This window comes from Gordionus sp. m RMFG-2023, chromosome 1 (genome assembly GCF_954871325.1).
Source record: "Gordionus sp. m RMFG-2023 chromosome 1, tfGorSpeb1-WG-v2, whole genome shotgun sequence".
NCBI classification, from domain to species: Eukaryota; Metazoa; Nematomorpha; class Gordioida; order Chordodea; family Parachordodidae; genus Gordionus; species Gordionus sp. m RMFG-2023.
Window position 1 is genome coordinate 9,554,504 of NC_088775.1, and position 16,563 is coordinate 9,571,066.

The 16,563-nt window shown below is 28.4% G+C and overlaps 1 protein-coding gene across 4 annotated transcripts in view; it reads right to left on the minus strand.

Moving 5' to 3' along the window:
- LOC135931562 (uncharacterized) overlaps positions 1-16,563 on the minus strand; it is a 28,588-nt gene that overhangs the window by 5,826 nt on the left and 6,199 nt on the right. For 3 of the 4 annotated variants that reach the window (XM_065468785.1, XM_065468798.1, XM_065468807.1), the window contains 8 exons: positions 15,553-15,675; positions 14,475-14,744; positions 13,093-13,458; positions 10,937-11,131; positions 10,488-10,579; positions 9,621-9,757; positions 4,712-4,945; positions 76-508 (listed from right to left, as the gene is read on the minus strand). In XM_065468785.1, coding sequence (XP_065324857.1) covers positions 76-508; positions 4,712-4,945; positions 9,621-9,757; positions 10,488-10,579; positions 10,937-11,131; positions 13,093-13,458; positions 14,475-14,744; positions 15,553-15,675 — 1,850 coding nt within the window. The remainder of the gene's footprint in view (positions 1-75; positions 509-4,711; positions 4,946-9,620; positions 9,758-10,487; positions 10,580-10,936; positions 11,132-13,092; positions 13,459-14,474; positions 14,745-15,552; positions 15,676-16,563) is intronic. The other variant, XM_065468792.1, reaches the window with a different exon arrangement.

Here is a 16,563-nt window from a genome sequence, read left to right on the forward strand (position 1 = left end):
TTGGCAAATTAACATTAGTTAAATAATCATGCAAGTAAAAACTTATCATCATGCAAAAAAAAGTTTATATAAAACCTAACACTCTCTCCGGGAAAATAAATCTTTTCGGCAGAATCGTTGCGCATATCATTTGCCTTATTTGAAGCTGGTTCTTCGGTAGGGGACATAACGTCCCTCACCCTTTTATAATACAATCTCACTTTAAACCAAGGACGATAATCGTTATAGTTGTCATTAAATTCGATATCGCTCTTCGCACCTTCTTGATAGTTTTCTACGTTTTCGTTATTCGGTTTACCAGGGGTTTCAGATATTTTACGATCCCCCTTCGAACCGGATTCCAAAGTGGGTAAATGCGAAATTAAACCGAATCGAAAAGATATGCCGATATGTTTGGTCGATTTTTCCGAACTTAGTACTCTGTCAATCCATGGTAATTGAATCCATTGTAGAATGGCAATGTGATCCATGAGGCATGAGATTTGTTGGATGCCATAATTGTGAACAGCTGTTACAAGATATGATTATTTTTTGTTTAAAAAATGGCACATTTTTAATAATTAGAAATTTTTTTACTCATATTGAAATATTAATTGTTAAATTACATTTTATTTCTAAACCAATAACCATGGTTGGAAAAGTATCGCGAATATTTTATATTAAATAAAAATACTTTTTTGTACTTGTAATTAGCATTTATCTAGATATTTGTATTCTTATTTTAAATACTGAAAATAAAAAGTTATCCTGTATTAAATACGATTTCAAATAAATATATAAAATAAAAAAACTTTTAATTTTTTGTAAAAAAAATAATATCATAAATTAAAATTAGAAATTGAAAAAAATTCACAATTTATTTATTTGAGAGACAGTATTTGCACGGCCCGACCCGCGTTTTATATCATCAGGCCCTGCCCGGTTTATTTTGAAATAATTTTTTTCGGCCTTTCCGGATTTTTTTAAAATATATTACATTTATTTTCAATTTTTATAGCTAATGATGATTTAAATATATATGACCTGGTATTTTTTAAAAAAAATAAATATAGGCTCGAGACCCTTGTATTTTTGAAAAAAAATTTTTTAGGCCCGGCCAGCCCCGGGCATATTAAAAAATCAAAATGCGGCCCTGCCCGGGCCTGCAGGTTACTATTTATTTAAATATAAATTTTGCGATTCAAATTGGAGATAAAATAAAAATCTTAGCTATTTCATTGCATTTTATTATAAATTAGCGATGTTCACCTGAAAGTGAAACTGAAATAAATATATTTTTTTTTCTGTGAAGGCTACTAAGTCCAGACGGCACGTTTCTTTTCAAAGCATTTTCCTGGGCATTTTTTTTTGGTATTCGTTTTTTAATTTCCAAATGATAATAATTTGTAGAATATTTTACTTTAAATTTTAAATCATGCAAAATAAAAAAAATTAATTCGACAAATAATTATCCCTCCTTTAAAAATATAAAGAAAATTGTTGAAAAGATGCCGAGGAAATCGATTTGAAAAAAAAGTTTAGTCTGGAAATGGCTTAATGATAGTCTTTTAAAATCTTATATAAATACGTATAATTTTTAAAATTCTAAGCATATCTAACAACTAGTTGGCTCCAGAGATTTATAAAAAGGGACAACATTAATTTTTGTTCAATCTGCAATGAAGGAAGTGGCGGATCTTAAATACACTCCCTTCTAAAAGCAATATATAATTTTGACGAAACATGATTATATTACCCTGCAAAACCAAAGAAAACCATTGAATTTATATCAAAGAAGAAATTGCATATGGATTCTGTCAAAAACTTTATTTAATTGGGAAATTCAAAAATCTAAGATGTTTTAAGAATAAAAAAATTACCAGTAAAACACTATTTCAATAAAAGTAGCTGGATGACTATTTTAACCTTTGGAGAACATCTTAAAGGAATGAGAATCATAAATGGAGATGGGTAAGATTATTGTGCTTGTAAGGTCTCTTCAAGCAAAATTTCTCCGGAAAAAGATACCATAAAAGGTAAAAAAAAAAATTAAAAACTTTCGTATGTCATTTCCTTCCATACAAGTAATCAGTTTTCTCATGTTACCTGTTCTATAATTACATTTAAATTATCAAATAGCTACCATGTCGAAAGTTTGAATAAACGAGATAGTAATTGGAAAATACTACTATGATATTTTTCAATTCTATTTTAAATTTGTGGCAACCTAGCTATGTCATAAAACAAAAATTTTTTTTTTCTTTAGTGCTAAATTCCATTCCTTAAAGATGTCATCCAAAGTTTGGAATAGTCATCCAACTGCTTTTATTGAAATAGTATCTTACTGATAAATTAATTCTTCAAATATCTTGGATTTTTAAATTTCCCAATCACATAAAGTTTTTTTTTGTCAGAACCATCTCCATTTCTTTTAAACAGAAATGCAGGTTTTTCTTTATCACGTAAAATACCTAATGGTCGAGTTCTAATAAATTCCATGCCTTCCTTTGGTAATGCATGGTAATATAACCTTTTTTCGTGAAAATTATATATATTGCTTCTAATAACCGCTAATAAGAGAAGGGAGTGTATTTTTCGCTCCTGGAATAGTAACATCCGCACTCACTTCCTTCATTAGATTATATGAAAATTTTATTTTGCCCTTTTCTAAATCTCTGGGGCCAACCGATTGTAAGGAATGCATTTTAAAAATTGTAGCTATTTATAATTTTTTTTTAGAACATATTCATTAAAAAAAAATGTTTTGCCGTAAATGTTGACCTTTTCTATCTGGATTGTGCCATTCACCAAAGGCAATTTTAGCTCCGCATCTGTTTAAACCAAACTAATAATATTGTCACTCATTTAAGAAAACTCGGTTTATTTGCAAGGCAGAAAGGACAACATTAAGCCGCCACTGCACTTAATTATAATTACTTATCAATGAAAATAAAAACAAATAAATTTATGGGACAAAATTTTCACTACAGACGAAGAAACTATATTAAATTTAACGTTCATTTAAATAAATGATATTTTTAATATGATATGTACTTTACTCTAGAAACTCACTATATGGGAAAATTGAAGAGGAATTTAATTTAAAGAACAGATTCTGGACCCTAGGTTAGAAAGGATGTTAGATTAGGTGAATATGAAAAATAATCTAGTAACAGTGGATGGTATTTTTTTAAAAAAGTAACCTAAAATCTTATTAAAAGAATAATAAAATTTATGATTGCCCCAAGAAAAAAAACGGCAGAGGTTGAATTTGAGTTCTAGATCAGAGAAAATGTCTAAATATAACACATTGGATATTCAAGCTCTTGATAGCACTGATCCCATCGCCCTCCCTCGAGTTTTTCAAATTGGTAATTCCAATGATGATGAGGATAATGCCACTCATATTGGGATATTAAAATAAATGCCCCAAAAGGTGGCACAGTTTATAATAATGCTCGAATATCTGGAGCTAATAAAAATCTAATTAATAATGTTTTAAAAAGAATTGAAAAAGCATCAAATTTTAAACTATAAATCGGATCTTGTAGAGGAACTATCAATTTTTGAAAATTTAAAGAAACCCCTTAATTTATTTCTATCTTTGCAAAATTTGGACTACCACCATGAGTACAACACATTGTTTTTAAACACCGTAACTTTTCTATTTTAATAACGATAAGATAATTCAAATTTAAAGGTTCCTATATCCAAATAAAAATGGAAATACTAATAAAAAAAATATATAAAATCTCAGAATTTATTGACTAAATAGAAAACTGATTATTTTAACGTTAAATAGATCATAATTTATTTTTTATCACTTAATAACGTTATATAAAAAAAATTCTTTAGCTCAAAATTTCAATCGTAAATCAGAGAATTAGAAAAAAATGTTGGTTAAACCAAAAATAATCCCAAATTTTGCATGAATTTAATTTAGTCAAAAAAAAATAAAATATTTTATTAGGGATTAACCGACACCGATCTAAAATTTCCCGATCCGATCCGATAAAATGGCGTCTAAATATTTTTATAAATAAAAATTCCGCCATATTGTTATTTTTTTGCGCATTTTATTTATAAAAGTGTGCGAATATCTCTCTTGATCGTCATTATCTAGCAACACCTGCCACAAATATCTCATCAAAATTTATTTTTAGTGAAGCTGATGATAATGACAGTCTCCAACGATGCATGTTGACCACTGCTAGACTAGAAATTTTGGTTTTTTGAAAAGAAATCTTCGATATATTAATTTTAATTATCATTTGAACATTTATTTTAAATTTCATAATATATTTTGTTATTACTTATTATTTAAATAGATTAATGATATTATATAAATAAAGTGATTTATCAATAAAAATTTTTATATAATACTTTTAGATTCATGAATATAAACTATAACTGAAAGTCATAATATATTTAAATGACTTATATTATATGATATAGTTAAATTATAGATGTTAACTATTAAAATTTATATGAGATGAGTAGTGTATTATGCATTAAAAATTAACGATTGTTTACAGAATACAAAATAAGATATAATATCGGATCGGTAATCGGCCGATATCAATTTAATATAGGATCGACCTCCAAAAAGTGGTATCGGCACGCCCATAATTTTTAAATGTTTTTATAATTATTTTTAAAGTGAGGGGTAGTTTATAACTCCACGAAAAGGTAAGGGTAAAATGATCGGAATTCTTTTTCAAAAAATATAAACCTGTTTTTTCGTCGGCTTTTGATTCATTTTTAAAACAATCTCCGAAAATTTGTTCGTTGTTGTTGCTATTTTTATTATAGATGATTGAAATGGCGTTAGCATAATAAAATTTCCTTTCATTCATAGTCAAGATCGGGTTGCCATCAAAATATTTTTCGGAACAACAAGCGAGCGTAAGCAAAATGTAAACGCATTTGTCAACTTTGACCTTTTGAATACCAATATTTGGGGTAGCTTAGTTTTAATTTTTATGAAATTAATATATGATTAATCTATAAAAAAAATGACTAGCTTCCTCCAAGAAAAATAATTCCTTAGCAAGCAACCTGGAAAAAATTTTGAGTTAAACTGAAACGAGAACGGAACGAAAATCAAAATATTTAGGGAAATGAATTATTGTTAATGCAGTAATGGATGTTTCGACCTATTTCATTTTTTAATAAATAATTTTTCTTTCAACCCACCCCTGCCTTTTTCCAAATCCAAACCCCAAAATCAATTGCTCCCCCTTCTACAAAAATGTTGTCATAACTGAAAGTTAAAACCCCGTTGAACTAAATCAACAACCTTTTCAAGCCATCGGGTTCAACTTTCACGAGAACCCTCTACCATCCCACCTTCCTTTTTTAAATTCATTATATATATATATACCAGGTCCTCTTCTCATTGGTCATCCGGGTAGTACATCATAATCATCATAATTCGTAGCCAAATATTCATTCTCTCTTTTATTTGCATCTCTAAGTCTCAAATCATATTCTGGGCTCCCTTATATTTACTCCAAATATTTGATTCTGTACAACAGGCTAGGAATGTTAAAAATTGACTAACCCTCTTTTTCTACGCTCACTAAACCCTACAAACTTATGTATGTAAAGCTGATAAGATAGATTTAAAGCGGCAGTGAAAAATAAAAACGCTAATCAAGATAATATGACGACACGATTTAACAGCTGAGAGATTTTTAATTTATTTTTAAGGAGATTGTATAGAATCAAAAATAAATCAATATTAATAAAGAAAAAATTGATATCATGATCATAAAACAGATATTTGCATGGGAATGTAGATTATCAAACTTATAATAATTTCTTTTCAGATTTAGAGGGAATTTTTAAAAAAAATCTAATTAATAAAAACAATATAATTTTTGGGACAGATGATGAAAAAGCTCTACATACCTCCATAAAACAAAATTTTCCGAATTCTGTGCAATTATTATGCACAAGACATATAAAAGAAAATATTAAAAATTATTTGAGAGATAAAGAGGGGATTCCCGAAGTAATATATAATAAAATAATATTTTTAATTTTTGGTAACAATGGCTTGATATTTTCCAATTCTGATGAGATTTTTTTTGATAAACTTAATAATTTACGAAAATTTTGCGAAAATAATCACTACTATTTTTTTATAGAATATATTAACATTTATTTAGAAAGAATTTGTACAATCATGTGTTTATCCCAATAATAAATAAAATTATAAGTGATTTATGGACTAACAACAATTGTGAGTCCATGAATCATGTATTTAAAAGTTATACAAATTGGCAATCAAGTAATTTAATTAATTTAATTGATATAATATATAATAAAGTACAAATACAAGAAAAAGATCTCGAAAGAGCTTTGATAGGAAAAGGAGAATATTATTTGGCTGAGGGGTATAAGTCATTTCAGATAGATTTATCAATTTGGGAGAAATTTAGTAAGGAAGATAAAAAAAAACAGCTATTAAGTCATGAAGGAATGGTACACATCTCGCTATGAATTCAGATCTAGATTTAATTTTTTTAAAAATATTTTCGACCACATTTGGTTCATACATACAATATGGTTAAGTCCAAATTTGATTTTTATTTCATAAACGATAATTTTATTAAGATCAGAATTTGGTAAAAAAAATTTTATAAATGGTTCTGGTTTTCTAAAATGTTTTTTAAAAAAACTAGTTTTTAATTTGGCGGGGTTTCGATAGATTTCAGGTTCCGGGTTTATAAACTCTATTTTAAAAGTAATAAGCAAAAATTCAAAATATTTCTAAAGAGTAAACAACACCCTGCCGTTTCACTGAATCACGCAAAATTTTTCAAAACAATACGTAAAACCTGTCTAATTTGGGCACCACTACAGGAACCAAGATTTTCTGCCCAACTCAGATAGTTGCCAATTTATCAAGTACTTTTTACTTTCTATAGTTAATAGGAATTTGACTAGGCGACTCAAAATTTTAAATTAAGGAGTTGCCAAAATTAGACAAATTTTATTGTACATATATTGCACTAGTGTTAGAATCGATTCTATTAAATATTGTAACATATTTTTCCGTTAAATTTTTTAGTTCTTAATTCAAGTAATATATATTGTCTCTGTTATTGTTTATATATGTGGCTTCTGTTCTTAATATTGCTTCTTTCAGTAATAATTTTTGAATTCTTTTATTCAATTTATCCCTATAAGCGATGGTCCATCAGATTTTACTATAATCAATGGTCGATATTTTACAGTTTCTTTAATTTTATATCTAAGCTGCCTCGATTATTCCTTCATATGTTTTTAATTTTGTAAAATCGACTCAGCAAAGTTATTTTGTTCCATGTGCTTAATGAGATGATTAATATTTATCTTTCTAGCCTACTTAAGCTGATTTTAAATTTTTCTTAAGAAGACTCAATCTCCATTGTATCCAGTATCGAGGTGAGGTGGCAAACTTTCTCAATGTCCTGTCTGGATTTTCCACAGACGCCTCTCGGTGTTACCAAGCACCGAACTATTTATTCGCGTTAATTTACACATAAGCTGATCGTCGGGATTCATTTTTATCCTTTTGTAACTTTACGATCGCAGCTATTTAATGAGCATGTGGCACACGAGCCAGCCTGAACTTAACTTAAATTAAGATATCCGTAATTAATGGATTTTATGGATATGAACTAGGGTCTTGATCGATTCAAGCAAGTATAAAGGGTAGAAAAATAAACAAGATCCCGGACACCGAAGAATCGGTATCAATCATCTCATAAAGTACAAGGAACAAAATAAACCTGCTAAGACGATAATTCGTACAAAATTAAAAACATATGAAGGAAATGAAATCGCTATCATAAGGCAGCGTAGATGTAAAAATAAAATAAACTGTAAAATATCTACCCTTTAATCTAATGGATCATCGATTATTGGGATAAATTGGATAAAAAAATTATTATAGAAAGAAGCGATGAAGGGACAGAAGACACATACAATATAAACAATAAAAGAGGCAATATATATTACATAGAAAATTAAAAGATTTATCGAAAAATACGTTATAATATTTAATAGGTTTCAGGTACTGATTCTCTAAAAATTTCTAAATATGATTTCCATTTCAGATATCTATAAATTCGTATCACGTCAATACTGCGAAAATCCGCGAAAAGATATTATAGCGAATGCATTATCGTGAATACATCATAGCGAAAACAGTATCGCGAATGCGTTATAGCGAATGCATTACCGCGAAAACATTATCGCGAATGCATTACAGCAAATGTATTACTGCGAATACATTGCATCGAATGCATTATCGCATATGCATCATAGAGAATGTATTAGCGCAAATGCATTACCGCGAAATTATTATCGCGCATGCATTATAGCGAATGCATAATAGTGAATGCATTAAGTATTAAAATTCTTTGCTACTTATCCACTTACTTTATAATAAGCAGTTCATCGTTAATATTTTTATTATTAAAATATATCGGAACCATAAATTTGTTACCTTTTGGAAGTTCCTGGCCGATAATATTTTTCCACCAGATCTCTTTTTCTCTAAGGAAATTGTAAAAAGTGGAATCATAAATGATGAGTTTGCTCCATCTTGTTTAATTAATTTTAATATCCGTCTATGCTTGATTTTAAAACTTTTGCTTTAAATCTTTCTATAAAACCAGTCTAGAAGAATGTACATTTAAAAAAATATGAAAGCATATGAAATGTAAAAAAGAGATATTTTTCACTTTTTGATTTTTTAGGGTTGTACATCTACTCCCTGAAATAAACAACATTGTTAACAGAAATTGCACTCACAAAGTAAATATTTTATACCATAAACTCATCTCAGAACAAAACGATGATAGTAATGCACAACCACTATTATCGCCACTCTAATAAAATTTATGACATTCGCCAGATTAATAAAATATAGCAGACAAACTGAAATGGAAATATACTACAATTTGTTTGAGAAATAGCTAAGTTATTTTTAATAATATATGAAGCATGTTTAATTCATTCAATTTTCTATACACATTTTTATACATTTTTTACTTTAATCGCATAACTAGTAAAAAGACTCGTCAGGAATCAAGAACCTAACAAGAATCAATTAAGGAAATCATTTTTATAATATTTCTCCCAATGCCACAATAGTTGCAATTTCATCATTAGAGATTACATGAATTAAATATAATAAATTCGCTTTAATATTTTCGCGATCATTCATTCACTATAATGCATTTGCGGTAAAGCTTTTGCTGCAATGCATTCAAGATAATGTATTCCGATAATGCGTTCGTGGTAATACATTCGCGATAATTCATTCGTTGTAATGTAATCGCTATAATACATTTGCTATAACACTTTCGTCGTATTACATTCGCTATAATATTTTCGCTGTATTATATTCGCTATAATGCATTCGCGATGTTATATTCACGATAATGCATTCGCGGTAATACATTCGCTATAATATTATTTCTTGGTAATCAACTTTCGCTAAAAAAATTTCTCGGTATTGACATGTAACAAAATAAATTATTGAAGAGGACTTCAAATTTCGGTTCCTAGGATTCCAAACTCTAATTTCAGATACAACTGGGCTTAGGCCGTAGGGTATAAAATAGAAATAATATTTAATATACCTTCATTACAAGAAGCTAATCGACACAAAACAAGATCCTTCATGATGTTTATACACATATATTTCCAACCCTCCCTTTCAGTTTGTTTCAGTAAATGGAGGTAAAAGATTTCTGCTCTTTCGAAATCCTTAGATCGTCTACATTTTTTTAAAGATATAATATAAATATATTATATTATACATTGCTGTAATAGAATAATTTAAAAAAACGACGTTACTATATATTTTTTATAGATGCAAAAATATAACGCCGATACGTCTATTATATATGAACACTAATTCATTCGAGAAATGTAGCTAATTCCAGGAGGGATAGAAAGGGATGTTGGATGAAGCCTTGCATCAAAAAATTTCATAGTTTTCATTTGCAATTTATTTGTAAGACTTTTATGTTTTTTGATGAGCTTCGTTTCCCAATTCCTCTTTTTATAAAAAATGGATTATCAATTTGTTCTATACCATTCTTATCAAGTAAAATAAGTGTTCTAATAGTTAATCCCTTCTAGCTCTCAGACAAATTGATCTTTTTAGTGTTTTCGTCGTGTTAAATTGCAGAGTTTAACTTGCTCAAAACAACTTCAAAGATTTTTCTTTAAAAATCACAAGCAAATAAAATAAACCTGAAATTTTGAGAAAAATTTAATCAAAGTTCCAAACTTACAAAAAAAAGGTCTCTAAGATTTGTAGTGAAAATTTGGGCAAAAAAATCTTTAAATCGTCGTTTTTGGGAATAGCAATTTGCTAAAAAAAGACCAAATTTAATTAAATAGGGTTGAGAGAGGGGGGCTGCCCTTAAGCTAAAATCAGCTCGTACTTTAAAGGGCGCGCTTCAAAATAAAAGAATATTTTTAAATTATCATATTCTTACAATAAAAATTGCGCCATATCCTTTCCAACTAATTTAGCGGATCGCATTCTGCCAATCTGCTTCAAACAAACCATGCACATTTCGGCTATTTCCTAAAATTAGAATTTTTTTAAAAAATGATTCATTGTATATGACTATTGTTAATGAAAATAGGTTTCAATGTATAGACGATTCCGCTAAGCTTTAAAGCGCGATTAATTTATTACTGCTATTTTTTTCAAAGTAGCTATATTTCCAAAAAAAAAACTGAAGATAAAATAATTTTCGGATATTAAATAGGGGTTTTATCACTAACTTTATTTTAAAATTTATTTATTTTTTAAAAAATATAGAGTTTTTCTATTACAAATTTGAAAATCTCTCTCTCTTTCTTTCTTTCTCTTTATTTATATCTGCCTTTTTTCTTAAATATCAAATATTATGATTTAATTAAAAAAATTACATTTAACCATATAAAAATTCTTGAAACCGTCCTTGGAAGTTAAACAGTCTTTAAGTTTTATAAGGTAAGTGTCATTTTGAGATAATCCTATACTTTTTTCATATACCGAAATCAAATTCAAAGCGGAGGCGGATAACTGGTGAGTGTTTTCAGCGTCCCCAAATAACTGGGCTGGTAACGTGCCACAAATTTCGCCTAACTCCTACATCACGTGTTTTATAATATTATAGTCAAATATTATGGAAAAGTTGTCAAACATTTACTAATTTTTTAAAATAAAATACTAAAGTTCATTAATCCAATATGTTTTGATAATTGCGGCACCGTAATCATGGATACTTTTACATGTTTTGTTGGCAAATTTTTTTGTTTATAGTAGAGATAAATATTTATATCACCAAAAGTTTCGTATTGCTATTATATCATTTACACCCTGTTGATCTCATACTAAAATAGTAAATTTAACTTATTCTGAGAAAATTTAAATGATGTGTTTATTAGGCTGTGTCCAAAAAGTTTTAAAAAAAAAATCAAAAAAACTTTGTCAAAAAACGGGAAATCAGCCATTTTTTAAAAATAGGTTAACAAAAATTCCCACGGATTAGCAAGATGTAAAAGTGCATCCCTGCATAAAATCAAGCGCAAAACTATATGTTCATAATTTCACGTTCATGCATAATCACGGTTCAAAAAAAAAATACAGCTGTTATTTGTGGCACGAAGAAGAAGGTGGATTAGTACATATGATGTCTAAGATATTTTTGCAGAAAGTAGAAAATACATTACAAATTAATGAATTCTTACGAACGACAATCACTAAAAGATCAAAAATAGGCGAATTTGTTTTGAAACATTTTGTAAATAAATTCATTATCCATTTCAAAACAAAAATATAAACACCCTTCAAGAGTTGAAAATGTTGTTATTGTTACCCTGCCTATTATTAGACTTTTTAAGATAATCCTATTTATAATATTATATAAAATATAACAAAAATAATCGTAAATTTATTACTTAAAATATATATTTTGCAAAGTCGTTATAAGTTATCTAGATAAAAATTTGTATCTTTATCTTATCTAAATACATTTTTTTATAAAATCATCTACATCTAGATACACTTTAAGTTGTATCTATATCTATTTATATATACAATTAAATGGATGCATTTTTATATAGTTTTTTTACATTTATTTCTATTATATTTAAAAATATTTAAATTCAATCCCATCTTTCGTAACAAAAAGATATTAAATATATGTCCGAGATTTCCAATTCAAGATACGTTTTAATTTAAGCAATGACTAAATATAGTTAATTAATGGTATTAATAATAATATTTATATTATATCTTAAATTTTTAAATGATTTATAGTGATAATGATAAAAAAAAAAAATAGGATAAAACAATAAACAATAGAATCAGAAATTTTTTTAAAAATTAATTGGATTTGGTTTCAAATGCCAGAAATAAATAATTGACACAACGATCAGGTCAATAAACTTTTTAAAGTTTCTGAATGCATAGAAAATAAAATTGAAAGATTTTACTCCTCAAGGAATATATGGATAATGATAAAAACTTAAACATCATGATTATTATAAAAATGAATTCCGTGGATTGTCCTAATATAAAGGTATTATTTATAAAATTATAATGATATTTTAGCATGGCCAAAACGTGTTTACGGATAAACGGGAATGCCAGACATGTAACGACAGTCCGAGTTTCTCAATTTAGAATCGGTTCCGGCTTGGTCTTTTAAGACCGGAAAATTATTTATATTATCATTTTATAACAAATAATTTATATGTAAGTTTTTCGTATATTTTATTTAGTTTTGATTTTCAAGTTTTTGAAATATTTTTATAAGTATTTTGAGTTCAATTAACATAGACGTAACAAGTCTTTTGGTCCACTTATTGCAAGCCTTTGACTATATTATATTTTAAAAATAATTTTGAATTAGTCATTATTTAAAAAAAAGTTAAATAACTAGAAATGGAAGTAAATTGTGATTTTGAAAAAACCGGACCGGAGCGGAATTGGGTTCTGTTAAACAGCCCCGACTAATTTATTATATCATATTTCAATAATTATAATAAGAGCATGATCTCCAATAAATATTTTATTTATTTATTATATATATAGTTGTGATCAACCTCTAGCGCCTGTTTAGCATAACCCAATAAATGAGCCTTATTTTTGAGAGAATGTGATTCGCGTTTAGCTATCATAGGATTGTTATCAATGGCTACACTTTCAAAATCTGCATTAACGTCGCGCATTGTCATACGCGAACAGGAACTCGATTCGTTATTGGCCCTCGTTTTATCCGTTTTTTTAGCGATCTTTATTTTTATAGGAGAACCCTTGTTCTTGGATTGCGTGGATGTTGGTTCGGCGTTTTGGGGGGAATCAGGATGAAGCCGAGGGGCGGGCTTAGAATGAGGATGAGATATAATATCGAAGGTGTTAAGGCAAATAATGATAATCCAAGATTGCAAATACCCCGGAGCGTATAATGCCTTAATAATTAAATAATAAAAATAAATAAATATGTATATAAGGTGGGGAGTCAATTTTGTCTTTACAAGTAGCTTACTAGAATATATTCAAGGGACGATAGGGGGGGGGGGGTGTTTTAAAAAAATTGGGTACTTAGTTTCCAAATTCCCATATGTCTTGCCTTCCGCCGGGTCTACTATGAAAAATTTTGTAGGTATTGATGGTTCTTTTAAAAATATTTATTATCTATTTATCATCTCCGAGAGAGTTGACCGAAGAATTGGACGCATCCTTCTAAAATCTATGCCAATATTTTTCTTGATTTTTTTTAAAATGACGATGAAATAGTTTAACCATTATGGTAGATCATTTTTTTTTAAATTGGGATGGTTCAAAATCTGACATGAGTTGCTACGCTTTTTAAAAAATATTATGATCTATTATCTTAATATTAAAAGTATATGTTTTAAATCATTTCACATCTTAATCAAAATTGATAATTTTCTTTAGACAATTTAATGAAAAATCAGATTTTAAGCCTTATTTTGGAAGATAAAATCGATTTTTTTTTTAAATATGAAGGTTTTGGTTTACACCGGTTGGCCGAATTTAGCTGTCATAAAATATATTATAGGAATTATTATTCTTTGAAAAAAGGTGGTTGAAGTTGGATATCACATAATGTGTGTGAAAATTTTTAAATATATATATTTTTTTTTAAATAGCTCAGACCAAAAAAATATCTTTCTTCAGAAAACATCTTTATATTAATATAAATTTTTTAAGAAAAATAAATTATTTTTGAAATTAAAAATGAATGTCTTATAAAGATAATAAGAATTGCCTTGTTATTACTGAGCATGGACATTTTACCGCTTTTTAAAATATTACGCAAAAATCTTTTAAATAGTAATGTTGGTTCCTTTTATATTTATGGGTTCTACTGAGAAAATATATGAAGAAGGGTTTATATATCTGTAAATTGCATTGTATGTGTTTTATCCGATATTATATTATATATACAAAAAAAATTTACGTCCAAATGATGGGACGCACGCGAAGCCCTTTGCAAAAAGTCGATAGTCTTGGACGCGATGTGATGAAAGAAAAGCGGATTGAAACAATTTTTAAGGGTAAGAGCGTAACTAACGAACATGAGGGTCAACAGCTCTAAAATGGGAACGCGCGCGTAATGTGTCTGTGCACCATCTATATCAAGCAATCGATCATAAATAGCGAGCTCAAATTTTTCGGTTATATCGTAACTAATCAGCATTTGACGTTTGTCGAGAAATAACTTGTCTTCCTTTTAATTAATATAAAAGAACCCATGATAGTTAAGAAACAAATCAGGGATGTATGTATACGTCGTAATCGTAATGAGATATGGTATCCACGAGGAATTCGGAATCTCTCAATTTTAAATTTTCGAAAAATCTGATTAAACCGGAAATGTATTTAAGTAACATGCATAGAGTCATTGGCGTATTTAAAGGGAGGGATATTCAACTAGAATTTGACTATTCACCTTACCCCCCCCCCCCCGAAGTAAAATACTAGAGACCACATCTTTTTATAAAAATGATATAATTTTGCCACAAATTTTTTTTCAAATTTAAATGTTAAATCTAAAAATAAATTTCAGGTTTAAATTTGTGTAAAATTTGAAATACATTTCCGGTCAAATCAAATTTCTCAAATTTAAAAAGTGCCCTCATGGATTTAAGAATTGGGAATCCAAATTCACACGACGTATCCCTGTAAGACATGTACACATTTTTTTTCCAAATATCATATCGACTAGATAATTCATTTTAGAGAGTATCGGATATCAGCCGATATTTCGGAGTGACGGATCCGATATAGCAAATAAGATGATTGGTCATTATCATCTTGCGGAATCGGATTGTTTTCTAAAAAAGGTAGCTGTATTTGGTATGCATTTAGAAAATAAATATCTAGATAATTGGGATTCGATTCTACCCCGCTATTTTTAATGCTTAAATATTAATAAATCAAATTTGATTATAAAACATGATATGCCTTGAAATAAGAAATCTTTAAAAGTGAATCTAAAAAGAATATAATGGGAATTTTATAATAAAATTAACAACCTCCGAATCATATGCCAATGATGTTGATTGAATAAGGTCTAAATAATCAATAAACATGAGTTCCTTCAAAGAGAGGGAGATGTTAGATGCTCCGGAATGCTCCAAGAGGGTGCATAGTTTAGTCTTTAGAATTTTTTTTTAAATGATGCAAAATAAATCTCATTATTTTTTTTAGGCTTAACCGAGATTAAAAAAAATATAATAAACCTTATTCTAAAATTTCTTATGAATATTTAACAAATAGAAATAATGTTATAACAACCAACTCTCAATAGGTGTTGGTTAGCCAAATCATAAATACAAATGGAGGCTAACCGAAGCGTAACGCAAAAATCTTAACCTCACTCCCCTAAAAATGAAATGCTCCTTTATTTTCGGAGGCTCCTGTATTCACCAAAATTTGTTTCAGTTTCTGTTACGATTTTGGTACCAATGAATAGGATCAGAATTAAAGATGGGAGCGAGATGTGAAAACTTCAATGATAAGATGAGTCAGACGTAAGTGTGAATAAATTTTGAATTTCGAGCCGTGATCGAACGTGAGAGACTTTTCTAAAAAAATCACTGTGCGCGATTGGGTGTGTACAAAAATTTTCGGTAAATCACGATAAAAGTATGATTACCGACATTTCTTCAAATCTAAATGATGTTAATTTTTTTTAAAAAAAGGTGCTGCTAACAGAAGGCTGAAACATTACCTTAACGCAAAATAATAACGAGATGGAAATTGTATATAATTATGATACAGAGTCTATTAAAATCATACGCTGAACAAGTCTACCTCTTGCAACAAAAAAGGAATAAAAAAGATTAGCCCCAATAGGTAAAACTATTATACACGAATTAGACAATTTCTTATTGATAAATATAACTTTTAAGATCTTCAGCCCAACAATGAATGAGATGTGTCTATGAAAGCAAAACAATTATCATTCCGATTCTGAATTCCGATGAAGAAGCGTATTATTCAACTAACGATAGTTGTCAAGATGAAATTTATAAAAACAAGAT